The 12,414-nt window shown below is 45.4% G+C and overlaps 2 protein-coding genes across 12 annotated transcripts in view; both read right to left on the bottom strand.

The window, feature by feature from the left end:
- Nucleotides 1–12,414, bottom strand: part of CAST (calpastatin) — a 95,720-nt gene that overhangs the window by 34,636 nt on the left and 48,670 nt on the right. For 10 of the 11 annotated variants that reach the window (XM_061622854.1, XM_061622802.1, XM_061622873.1 and 7 more), the window contains 2 exons: nucleotides 3,469–3,561; nucleotides 3,326–3,388 (listed from right to left, as the gene is read on the bottom strand). In XM_061622854.1, coding sequence (XP_061478838.1) covers nucleotides 3,326–3,388; nucleotides 3,469–3,561 — 156 coding nt within the window. The remainder of the gene's footprint in view (nucleotides 1–3,325; nucleotides 3,389–3,468; nucleotides 3,562–12,414) is intronic. The other variant, XM_061622836.1, reaches the window with a different exon arrangement.
- LOC133383034 (uncharacterized) lies at nucleotides 6,816–11,225 on the bottom strand. Its single transcript, XM_061622905.1, has 2 exons — nucleotides 8,578–11,225; nucleotides 6,816–7,835 (listed from the first exon to the last, which is right to left on the bottom strand). Exons 1-2 carry the CDS (start codon nucleotides 10,145–10,147, stop codon nucleotides 6,916–6,918), a joined length of 2,490 nt encoding a protein of 829 aa, XP_061478889.1. The 5' UTR covers nucleotides 10,148–11,225; the 3' UTR covers nucleotides 6,816–6,915.

The following is a 12,414-nucleotide window of genomic DNA, read 5'->3' as shown; positions in this document are numbered from 1 at the left end:
GCAGCCATGTGACAAGGGAAAAACTTTCAAGAGATGAGCCAGTACATTTTGTAAAAAAGAACAGAGATATGTTTTTACTGCAGTATTCCAGCAACCTATTCAGAATGGATGGCAAGAAAATATTTGGGATAGAGGAAATTCCCATTAGACTCTTACTATATGACTATGGTTATGACAGCAAGATTATTACGGAATACTGATAATGGAAGATTGGACACTGAAATTACTGGAGTTAACAAGACTATTGAAGATGGAAGATGGAAGATGGAACCAATAGGGATAATAGAATAATGGCTATTGAAATTATTGAACCTAATAGACTCTGATGAGATGGATTAATCGAAATGTTTATTTTGACTATGGTTATGACAATAAGATTATTATAATTATTAATGAGATGGATTAATCGACATGCTTATCTGGAGAAAAATTGATAGATATATTTCTTAAAGAATTGAAACCTCTCTTTGACTTTTTGTGGAAAGAATAAAGTAATGTTTATGAGATTTGATGATTAAGTAAGATAACTACTGGAGGAAAGTGATTTTATAATATGACTTAAGAGACAGGATTGTTATACATTGTAGACCTATAACTGATTTGATCTGTGACAAATGGGAAGTTAATATTTCTATGGTTATGACAGCAAGATTATTACGGAACACTGATAATGGAAGATTGGACACTGAAATTACTGGACTTAACAAGACTATTGAAGATGGAAGATGGAAGATGGAACTAATAGGGATAATAGAATAATGGCTATTGAAATTATTGAACCTAACAGATTCTGATGAGATGGATTAATCGAAATGTTTATTTTGACTATGGTTATGACAATAAGATTATTATAATTATTAATGAGATGGATTAATCGACATGCTTTTCTGGAGAAAAATTGATAGATATATTTCTTAAAGAATTGAAACCTCTCTTTGACTTTTTGTGGAAAGAATAAAGTAATGTTCATGAGATTTGATGATTAAGTAAGATAACTACTGGAGGAAAGTGATTTTATAATATGATTTAAGAGACAGGATTGTTATACATTGTAGACCTATAACTGATTTGATCTGTGACAAATGGGAAGTCAATATTTTACTTTTTATTTTTTTTTTGTCTAACTATTTTTGATTTTGTTTTTTGTCTTTGAATGTTTTATGGTTTTGTTTTGTATGTTTTATGAAAATCTGAATAAAAATTATTGTAAAAAAAAAAAAAAAAAAAAATGTAATCCAAACCTGGTCCTGGAAATTCCTAAGCTCAGCAGACTCAGCATGTTAGGAGTCATTACACTCTCATAAATTGTTAACGACTTCTGATTTTGAATTTGTATGTGGTTTTACTGTATATTAAAATGTATTTGCTTAAGGATGTCATCACACAGCAGTTTGCACTACTGCCAACAGGTGGCACTGTGAACTATAGTGTGATGACAGATTTCTTAGAGCTGCTGGGAAAATAAGCCAGGCAGTAGGAGTGAAGGGAGGGGGGATTGAGTTTGGCAACCTGTAGAGAGGGCTTTGGAGAGGGGTAAAGAGAGGGGGGGTTTCTGGTAGAGGTAGGTGGGGTTGGAGAGTGAAGCAAGCAGAGGCACAGCATACATACACAGTATATGTATATGATTGTTATAAACTGCATGAATAGTGGTATATATTTTTATAAATAAAAATAAAGAAAGTCAGATTGTCCTCCCAAGTATCTCCTTCCCTGCCATTCAAGAAATGGGGTGGTACCCACCACTTCAGAAAATTTTAAGTCACCCTAGAGGCTTCTGGGAAGCCTGCTCCATGTTCCACTTTTGTCTCTGTCAATGCAGGTCCTCAAGAGGACCTGTCTGAAGAATAGCTCAGGTAAAAGCAAAAGCAACACAAGAGATCAATGTATATCATTTTCAACCCTCTGTATCCTAGACCTGCTAGGTTGTAAAAAACACTCAACCCTCTCAAGTTAAGTATTTTTAAACTAGAGAGTGTCCAACATCCAGAAAAACAAACATGAGACTGATGCTAACCAACCTTAACATAATAACACAACAAAAAGATGCACAATTCTTTGAGCAGTCCCATCCAAAAGAAACAAAAGTCCAAAAAACATGTCAACAAGATGGTTTCTTGGCAACAAAATTTTCATCAATTCTCTGAGTCTATCATATGATCCAGATCAACTAGTCTTCTCGTTTTGCTGGTGCAAAGTGAAATGTTGTTCCAAATTTTACTGCCTTTGTAAGAACAACAAACATTTATACCAGGATAAATGTTGAATCAAACTCAAATAGGCTTGGCAGCTGAACTCCCCACCCAGCAGATGCAAAAAAAGCACACTTACTTTCTCTTAAAAGTCACTTGTGTTGATAATGTAGGTTCCTAGTGGTTAGCTTCTAAACATAACCTTTACCCAACCAATCTTAAGGTCTTGCTTACCAAAATCCCTTCCGCAACTTCAGATCATTCCTGCAGCTCCCAACCCTCTTCCATCTAAACCTACTTCAGAAATGCTGCTGCTTTGCTCTCCAATATTATCCTGGATATTTCTCGCATCTGTTCTGCCAATTTAAAAATCCCCGTCATACCTGCTCAGCTAATAAACAGAATGAAATGGCGGCGGCTGTGGCATGCTATTAGAATCACTTTCCGCGAAAGAAGATCAAGAGACGCTAGACTGCGCATGGCCTCATACTGAGTAACACGACCAAAATTACATATTCTTCTCTTTACCACTATTACAGGAGAACACCCCTATCTTACATTCTCTCCTCAAGATCACCTAACTTGGGGATTAGGGCTTCCTCTGTGTCAACTAGGCAGACCCCTAATTTCTGTTGTCTTGATGGTGCCTTCATGCTCCTACTCTATTCCACATTCCTTACTCATTTTCAAGTGATACTCTTGTTATATCAGGACTGAGAGCCGCCGCCACTACCAATCTTTCCACATTCCCCTCTCCCTCCTGTTATCACAGAATTGCTGGCAAAATGCAGAGAAGAATTTCCCTTCTCTTCCACTTTCAAAGTTAAGAGCTTGCCTTTGGGACACAGAAGAGGAGCCTAATCTTCAAGCTAAATGCCCTCCTTCCTTCCCTTAAGTAGAATAGGAATTCACAGGTAAGGCCACAACTTTCTTCTTTTACATAGAGAAGACACCCCCTTCCCCCAAAAAGCCAACAAGTCCTACCATGTGAACCAAAGCAGACTATGCATATTAAAAAGAACAGCAAGAACATTTATACGGGCAATGTAATAAAATTCAGAAAAATGATCGCTTGTATAATGGACAGTCTTGTATCTTAAATGATCTAACTAGGTCACAAATCAACTGTTGCTTACCTTTTCAGCTGGTTTACTCTCTGCAACAGCTGGAGTTGCGGCTGCCGATTTACTTTCTTTAGTCTGCAAATAAGGATGCATTTCTGAGAGCTAGCATATGATTACATTTGCACCCGATTGATGTCAAACAACACTAAACTTACCTCTGTAGTCAAGCCCACAGCCGTTACGCCTCCAGCTGTGCAAACAGCTGCAACTGCTGCCTTGGTAGTTAATGATTTGTCATCGCTTTTAACCTTAAGTGGAGAAAAATGAGAGGTCCAGATGAAATTTTGCCATTAATATTTTAAGACAACCCAAATTAGAAGCAGGTATGACCTACTCAAAAATAGTTCCAACAGGACTTGCATTAAAATCAAAAGGTTACAACATGGGCACACTACAGGCATACTCCGGTTTAATGTATGCAATGGGACCGGAGAGTATACTTTAAGTGAAAATAACCTTTAAGTGAAGCAATTGTCTTCACTTGTACTGCACGCAATCACCACTAGAAGGGCAGCGGCGTCATGCCAATAAAGTATACGTTATTGCAAAGCGCGCAAACGTTAAGCGGGGTATGGGGATGAATGGAGCACGTACGTTATAGCGAGGCAATGTTAAGCGGGGCAACGTTAAGCGGGGTATGCCTGTACTACTGAGGATTATTTAAGATGCTGTAGTTTTGGCACACATTCATTGCCATCTCTAATCACTCATTGTTTTTGAATTGTATTAAAAAAGGATTACAGTACCATCTCTGTTTCATGGAAGTACATATTATGTATATTTACACAACATTGTTTTTGTGTAAGTGTAAGACAGGGAACTAAATATGGCATCAGGAAGGCTAAAGCTGAGAATGAGCTGAGGTTAGCGAGAGATGCTAAAAGCAACAAAAAAGCTTTCTGCAGGTATGTCCATAGTAAAAGACAGAGAAAAGAAATGGTGGCACAGCTACTCAATGAGGATGGCAAAATGATAACACATGACAAAGAAAAGGCAGAAGTCCTCAATTCCTACTTTGGCTCAGTCATCTCCCAAAAAAGCGTCTATGACCCTCCCGGGAAACATGAAGTAGAAGGGTCAGGATTGGAGCTTGAGATTGATAGACAAATGGTCAAGGAATACCTAATCATTTTGAACGAGTTCAAATCGGCAGGGCCCAATAAACTGCATCCTAGAGTATTGAAGGAACTGGCTGAAGAACTCTCAGAACCGCTATTATCTTTGCGAAATCATGGAGAACTGGTGAAATGTCAGATAACTGGAGGAGAGCTAATGTTGTCCCTATCTTCAAAAAAGGCAAAAAGGAAGAACCGGGGAACTACAGACCAGTCAGCCTAACATCAATCCCTGGGAAAACTCTGGAGCAGATTATAAAGCAGTCAATCTGTAAGCACCTTGAAAACAATGCAGTGATCACTAGAAGCTAACATGGATTTATGAAGAACAAATCCTGCCAAACTAATCTTATCTCATTTTTGATCGGGTAACCTCCCTTGTAGACTGTGGGAATGCTGTGGACATAATATATCTCGACTTCAAGAAAGCTTTTGACAAAGTGCCCATGATATTCTGATTAGCAAGCTAGCTAGAGGTGGGCTGGATGGAACAACTATTAGATGGATCCACAGTTGACTCCAGAAACGTACTCAAAAAGTACTTATCAATGGTTCCTTCTCAAACTGGGCAGAAGTAACGAGTGGGGTACCACAGGGCTCGGTCCTGGGCCCAGTGCTATTTAACATTTTTATTAACAACTTGGATGAGGAGGTACAGAGCATGCTTATCAAATTTGCAGATGATACAAAATGGACCATTGGTCTCACCTGAAGGGTGATTTTCCTATGAGTACGGACATCACAGCGGGTGTTAGCTCCACCTATCGTGCGAAGGCAAGAATGTCTTTGAAGTCAAGACTAGGGGCGTCAGGCCCCTCCCACTCTCCAGTTCATTCGCAGCGAGTCTAAGGAGAAATATCTAAAGATACAAGAACAAGGCCAACCGGCCTGGCAGCAGGAAAATAACACAATAGTACCATGCATAGTAACATGACTGCAACATAGCGGTATAACAGAACTAGAAGTCTTGACTTCACTCTTAAATTTAAATATAATAGCGTAACAGTAATATATAACACATTAGAAAATATATAGTCATCCTCCAACTGGGAGGGTCGTGATGTCCATACTCATAGGAAAATCACTCTTCAGGTGAGACCAATGGTCCATTTTCCCTATGAGTCCGGCCATCACAGCGGGATGTACCACAGCAGCCCATACAGGGAGGGACCACCCACGTGTTAATCCTTATTAAGAACCTGTTGTAACACTCATCTGCCGAAAGAAGCGTCAGCAGAGGCATAACGATCACTTTTATAATGCCTTATAAACGAGTGTGGGGTAGACCAGACTGCAGCCCTACAAATATCGGCAACAGGAGCATTAGTGGCAAAAGCAGCCGAAGTGGCAGCTGACCTGGTAGAATGAGCCGTTATACTAGCTGGAACTGACAGCTTCAGGGACTCATATGCTAAAGTAATGCATGCCCTTAACCAACGAGATAAGGTAGAATTAGATACTTTATGCCCCATAGACCTTGGATGAAAGGATACAAACAGAGACTCCGTTCTTCGAATCTCTTGGGTCCTAGACAGGTATGTCTTGAGAGCCCTCCGAACATCCAACGAATGCCAAGCCTTCTCGAGAGGATGGGTAGGATTCAGGCAAAAGGAAGGTAAAACAATGTCCTGGTTGCAATGAAAAACTGAATCGACCTTGGGACGGAAGGAAGGATCAGTCTTCAGCACAACAGAGTCCTTATGGAAGACGCAGAGGTGTCGAGCAGAAGACAATGCGCCCAACTCCGAAATGCGTCTGGCAGATGTGATTGCGATCAGAAACAAGACCTTGAAGGACAGCATACGTAGGGGCACAGACCTGATGGGTTCAAACGGAGGGCGTTGCAAAGCCTGCAGAACCTTCGGCAAACTCCATGAAGGGAACCGATGGACAACAGGCGGAGAGCGTAGGGCGACTCCCCTCAAAAAGCGTTTGATGAACGGATATGAGGAAATATGATCTCCAGGAAAAGACACTGAGAGAATGGACGACAGAGTGGACGCATGTCGACGTAGAGTGTTGGGTCGAAGTCCCATCATAAAGCCGCTATGAAGAAATTGCAGCACCTGATGCACAGTGGCTTGGGATGGATCATGGTGGTGGGACTGACACCACTTGGAGAAAGCCACCCAGGTATGTTGATAAATACGAGTGGTAGATGGTCTTCTCAAGGCCAAAATAATATCAATCACTGCGTCACACAGTCCAGCTGACCTCAAATGTCCCCGTTCAAACGCCACGCTGTTAGATTGAGCCAAGTAGGGTCCTGATGCAGTACTGGACCCTGGGATAGAAGGTCTGGCCTGACTGGAAGTGTCCAAGGATCCATCATTGACATTGCCAGAAGATCTGAAAACCACGGTCGGCGTGGCCAAAATGGTGCTATCAGAACCAGCTGTGCCCTCTCGGTTCGCGCCTTCCTCAAGGTTTTGGCTAACAATGGTATGGGAGGAAAGGCGTACAATAGACCGTCTGGCCACGGTGTTGTCAGAGCATCCACTGCTTCTGCTGTTGAGTCCAGGTATCCGGCAAGTACCTGGGAAGCTGGCAATTGCGACTGGAAGCAAACCGACTGAGAGGGCGCCGAACCGACATTGGAGACGATGGAAAATGGCTGGATGAAGTTTCCATTCTCCCGGAAATACCTGTTGTCTGCTGAGCCAGTCTGCTGTCACATTCCAAATCCCTCTGAGATGTTCTGCTTTCAGGGATTGTAGATGTTGTTCTGCCCAGACAAAAATGAGGGAGGCTAAGTCCTGCAGGGGACAAGACCTGGTGCCCCCTTGTCTGTTCAAATGTGATTTTACACACGTGTTGTCTGTTCGAATGAGCACATGGTCCAAAGGGAACAGAGACTGAAAATGACGTAGAGCTAAGTGGACAGCCTTTAGCTCCAGCCAGTTGATGCTTTGAGTTTGCTCCGCGGTGGACCAAACCCCCTGAACGTACTGGGAGTTGCAGTGGGCTCCCCAACCGATGAGGCTGGCATCTGTGGTTACAACGGTTCTGCGGGGTTCTCTGAACGACGTGCCCTTGGAGAGGTGTTGAACCTTGGTCCACCAGCGGAAGGAGAGGCGCAGTGCGGGGCTCAAACGAACTTTGCGATGGTTGGTGCTGGCAATGTCCTGTTGAAAAGGCAACAGAGTCCATTGAAGGTGTCGAGTGTGTGCTCGAGCCCATGGCACAATGTGGATGGTAGAAATGAACATCCCGAGCGTTCTGGCAAGAAGCATGACGTCTGCGGATGTTTGTTGCATCAGGGACCTTGCGATGTTTGTGATGGCAGTGATGCGATCTGGAGCCAAGAAGACCACTGCCTGCAGGGTGTCCAACATTGCCCCTAGATGTAGTAGGCGTTGGGTTAGTTGGAGATGGCTTTTGTCGAAGTTGACAAGCCAGCCGTAGGCCTGCAAAACATTGAGGGTGATCATTAAGTGATGATGAGCCAGCTCCTCAGACTTGGCCCATATTAACAGATCATCCAGATATGGGTAGATATGAACCCCTTGGGTCCGGAGGTAAGCCACTAGGATGAGTAGCACCTTGGTAAACACTCTTGGAGCAGAGGAGAGGCCGACTGGCATCGCTCTATATTGAAAGTGCTGGTGGCCAAAAGCAAACCGAAGAAACTTCCTGTGAGCTATACAAATGGGCACATGGAGATACGCTTCCTTAAGGTCGATAGAAGCCAGGAAGTCTCCTTCATGCAGACTCTCCGTAATGGAATGGAGTGATTCCATTTTGAACCTGCGATATGTTACAAAACGGTTGACAAACTTGAGGTCCAATACCGCCCTCCATGATAAATCTCGTTTTGGAACAGCAAATAGGAGGGAGTACACCCCTTCCGACCTCTCAGTTGTGGGAACTGGCTCTATCGCCGCTATGTCCAAGAGGTGGTGGATAGCTGTCTGCATGATGTTGTGCCTGGCTGGTGCCCTTGGGCAAGGAGACGGATGGAATCTGTCTGATGGGGTTGCCCAGAACTCTATGGCATAGCCATAACTGAAAAGGTCCCTGATCCAGGAGACCGTAGTAAGGCGCAGCCATCGATCTCCAAAATTAAGTAATCTGCCACCTATGACTTGCGTAGGCGAGGGCCTCCCTTATATGAGGACGATGAGTTGCCCCTGCGCCCTTGGTACTGACCTCTGCCCTGGAAGCGTCGGTTCCAGGAGCCCCTGAATGCGTTGGGATCATAGGATCTGAAGTCGCGGCCTCGTCCTCCTGGCCGCGTTCCTCGAAAGGGCTGGTTAGAACGGAAGGAAGGAAATCGCCTGAAGGGCCTGTGGTCGCTGTTCTTGACTGTGGCCAGAACCGGTTTGTGGGCGTCTTTTGGATCAACCAGCACTGCCTTTAGAGCTTCGTCGCCGAAGAGTAGAGATCCGGAGTAAGGAGCCCTGGACAGATTCAATCTGGCCGCTGAATCAGCTTGCCAGTGGCGAAGCCAGAGGGTGCGACGAGCGACTATTTGAGCCATCATGGCTCGTGCCCCTAATTGAGTGGCAACCAAAGTGGCATCGGCCACAAAAGCTGCTGTCTTACGCAATTTCAATAGTGCTCTTCTGAGGGCGACAGGATCAGGGTTAGCGTCCTCTAGAAGGTCATCCAGCCACATCATAGATGCTCTGGAGAAGATGGAGGCTGAAGCGGAGGCACACATGGCTAGGGCAGTGGCCTCGTGATTCTTGCGGAGGGCGAAGTCTATTCGTCGCTCAATAGTGTCTTTTAGGTGGGATTCCCCTTCCCTGGGCAAAAGAGATCGTGAAACGAGGCGAGCGATTGGTTCATCTATGCCAGGGACATCTAACTTGGTGGCAAAGTCTGGGGCTAGGGCGTAAAGTCTGTCAGCCAGGTTCTTGAAGCGTCGAGCTTTGAGTGGATGGGCCCATTCTTCAGAGGCTAATTTGGCAATTGGGTCCGGCACCGGGATGTAGTGTTCAGTAGGTGCAGGGGATTTGAGGACCTTGGCCCCTTTGATAGCTGGGGCGGACGAAGTTGAAGGCGCTGTCTGGAGACCAAGAGTATTAACTACCCTGCGTGCCAGGGGCTGATAGTCTGAGGCATTAAACAAGCGATATGATGTATGCTCCTCATGATCTGAATAGTCGCTCCAGTCATCTGCTTCAACGTGGTCATTGAAGGTTGACTCCTCCGCATACGAGGCTTCGTCAATACATCTGCCTCTGGCTACATCAAAGGGGTTAGGTGAACAGGAAGGGTGAGTTTCATGACACGCACGATGTTCCATGTTGAGTTGAGGTATGGCAGGAACTTCTGGTAGTGACTGCATTTGGGTAAAAAATGCCAGCATGGCTTGAAGTTGGGAGAGGAAATCAGGAGACAGCTGCAGCCCGGATGTGGCAGATGTATGTGCCTGAGGAGCTATTGGAACAGATGTTTGGGGCGGTAAATCGGAGGAAGGTTCGTTAGTCGAATACTGAGCGGGAAAGCCAACAAATTCTTCCTCGTCAGAGGAAGCAGCAGGGGAATGCAGAACATCGCTTATGTGTGCCTGAGGTGCTGTGGTGGTGGCTGGCACAGAGACGTAACGTGGGCACTTTGGTTTGCTATGGCTGGAAAGATGTTTTGTCTTAGCCAGGGCTTTGGCGTGTCTGGTCTTAGTCGTGTTAGAATGTTGTGGCTTGGCTGTTTGTGGTATGCCTGGCTGATCTGGCACCATATGGGTTGATTGCGGCATGCCTGGCTGTTCTGCCATCTTATATTAACTTGGGTACAGTACACTGCCACGGAGAGGGCAGGATGTAAAGACCCAAACTGGCTCAGCGTACGACCACGGAGGGGGTAGAATACACTGGCAGATGGCGGAGTGCACTGCCACAGAGGGGGCAGGATGCACTAAGGTATTAGCATTAATATGTTATAGGCTGTATTTAGACTTAGCACACTCAGATTAGTGCTGTAGGCTGGGTTTCAGGCGTGGTACACGGCCCCAGAGGGGGCAGGATATACCAATATAAATCAGATTTAGTACAAGTCAGCCACTAAGATTAAGGCTCCAGCCTTGATAATACAATCCAGCCACTAGGATTAAAGCTCCAGCCTTGATAATACCATTCAGTCACTAGGATTAAAGCTCCAGCCTTGATAATACAATCCAGCCACTAGGATTAAAGCTTCAGCCTTGATAATACAATCCAGCCACTAGGATTGGAGCTCCAGCCTTGATAATATAATCCAGCCACTAGGATTACAGCCACAGTAGATCTGTGTGCAAGTCAGCCCTGTGTAAGTCTGTTTGCAGCACCACAGTAAATTTGTGTGCAAGTCAGCCCTGTGTAAGTCTGTTTGCAGCACGTATACAACACACATACGGATAGATAGCCTGCAGGGAAGGTATCCGATGGTTAATAAAGGGTAACAAAAAAGGCGGGAATTTTGAATTCAAAAAATGGCGCCCGGAAAAAAGGGCGGGAAAAAACGATCAAAAAAGGCGGAGAGAGAAGGAGCAATGGCGGCCGTCTGGGGACGAAGTGGGGGGAAGGGCTGCCCAGCACAGACTAGCAGGGGGAGCCGCGGGGCCGATAACCGCACTAGCGGCTCCAAAAAACCCCCAAAAAGAAAGTGCAGATAGAAGCCTGTGAGGGATAAGGCAGCAGGAGGCAAGCTGCTGCCGGCGCCGGGAGCAGGGCTAGCCGCGGCGAAACTAACGTGCCGAGAAAAGCCTGTGAGGGCTGAGGCAGCAGGAGGCAAGCCGCTGTCGCCGGCGGGAACAGGGCTCTCCGCGGCGAAATAAAGGAGCGGAGAGAAAGCCGGATCGCCAGGCTCCAGGGACGCAGAACCCTGGTAGATTAAAAAAGGTTGGAGGGAGCCGCAGCCGCAGGCTCCCGCCTCGGAGAAAATGGCAGCCGCGGTCTCTTCAAGGGCTCCACAGAGCGCGACTTGAGAAAGGCAGAACCGCTATGGGAGAGAAAAGGCTGCGATCTCCCGAAGCTCAAAACGGCCAAAAAACACAGAACACCGCAGCCGCGGTCTCTGTGGGGGTCGCCAGACAAGCAGGAGAGAGAACGAAAATAAAATGTTAAAGCCAAATCAGGGAGAACCGCAGCCGCGGTCTTTGAGGGAAAGAACCTCTAACAAGCAACAGAGGTAAGTGAAAGTAGGGAAAGAAGGACTGGGAAGACACACAAGCGACGCTGGGTTCGCACCCAGTCAAAACAAATAAACAAATACAAAAAACTTAGCTAAATGCTATGCTATAGGATCTCAATGATAAATTTTCCAATCTTGTTCGTACGAAGGCAAGAATGAACTGGAGAGTGGGAGGGGCCTGACGCCCCTAGTCTTGACTTCGAAGACATTCTTGCCTTCGCACGATAGGTGGAGCTAACACCCGCTGTGATGGCCGGACTCATAGGGAAAATTGGGGGGGGGGCATAGTTAATACCGTGGAAGAACAGAAACAAAATTCAGAGGGAACTTGATAGGCTGGAGCACTGGGCTGAAAACAACAGAATGAAATTCAACAGGGATAAATGCAAAGTTCTACACTTAGGAAAAAGAAACCAAATGCACAGTTATAAGATGGGGGATACTTGGCTCAGTAATACATGTGAGAAGGATCTTGGAATTGTCGTTGATCACAAGCTGAATATGTGCCAACAGTGAGATGTGGCTGCAAAAAAGGCAAATGCTATATTAGGCTGCATTAACAGAAATATGGTTTCCAAATCATGTGAAGTATTAGTTCCCCTCTGTTCAGCATTGGTTAGGCCCCATCTTGAGTACTGCGTCCAGTTCTGGTCTCTGCACTTCAAGAAGGGTGCAGACAAACTGGAACTGGTTCACAGGAGGGCAACAAGGATGGTCAGGGGACTGAAAACAAAGCCCTATGAGGAGAGACTGAGAGAACTGGGCATGTTTAGCCTAGACAAGAGAAGACTGAGGGGAGGTATGATAGCATTCTTCAAGCACATGAAAGGTTGTCACACAGAGGAGGGCCGGGATCTCTTCTCAATCGTTCCA

This window comes from Rhineura floridana, chromosome 1 (assembly GCF_030035675.1).
Source record: "Rhineura floridana isolate rRhiFlo1 chromosome 1, rRhiFlo1.hap2, whole genome shotgun sequence".
Lineage (NCBI taxonomy): Eukaryota > Metazoa > Chordata > Lepidosauria > Squamata > Rhineuridae > Rhineura > Rhineura floridana.
Note: the sequence above shows the minus strand (reverse complement) of the source record. Positions and strands in the feature narration are given on the sequence as shown.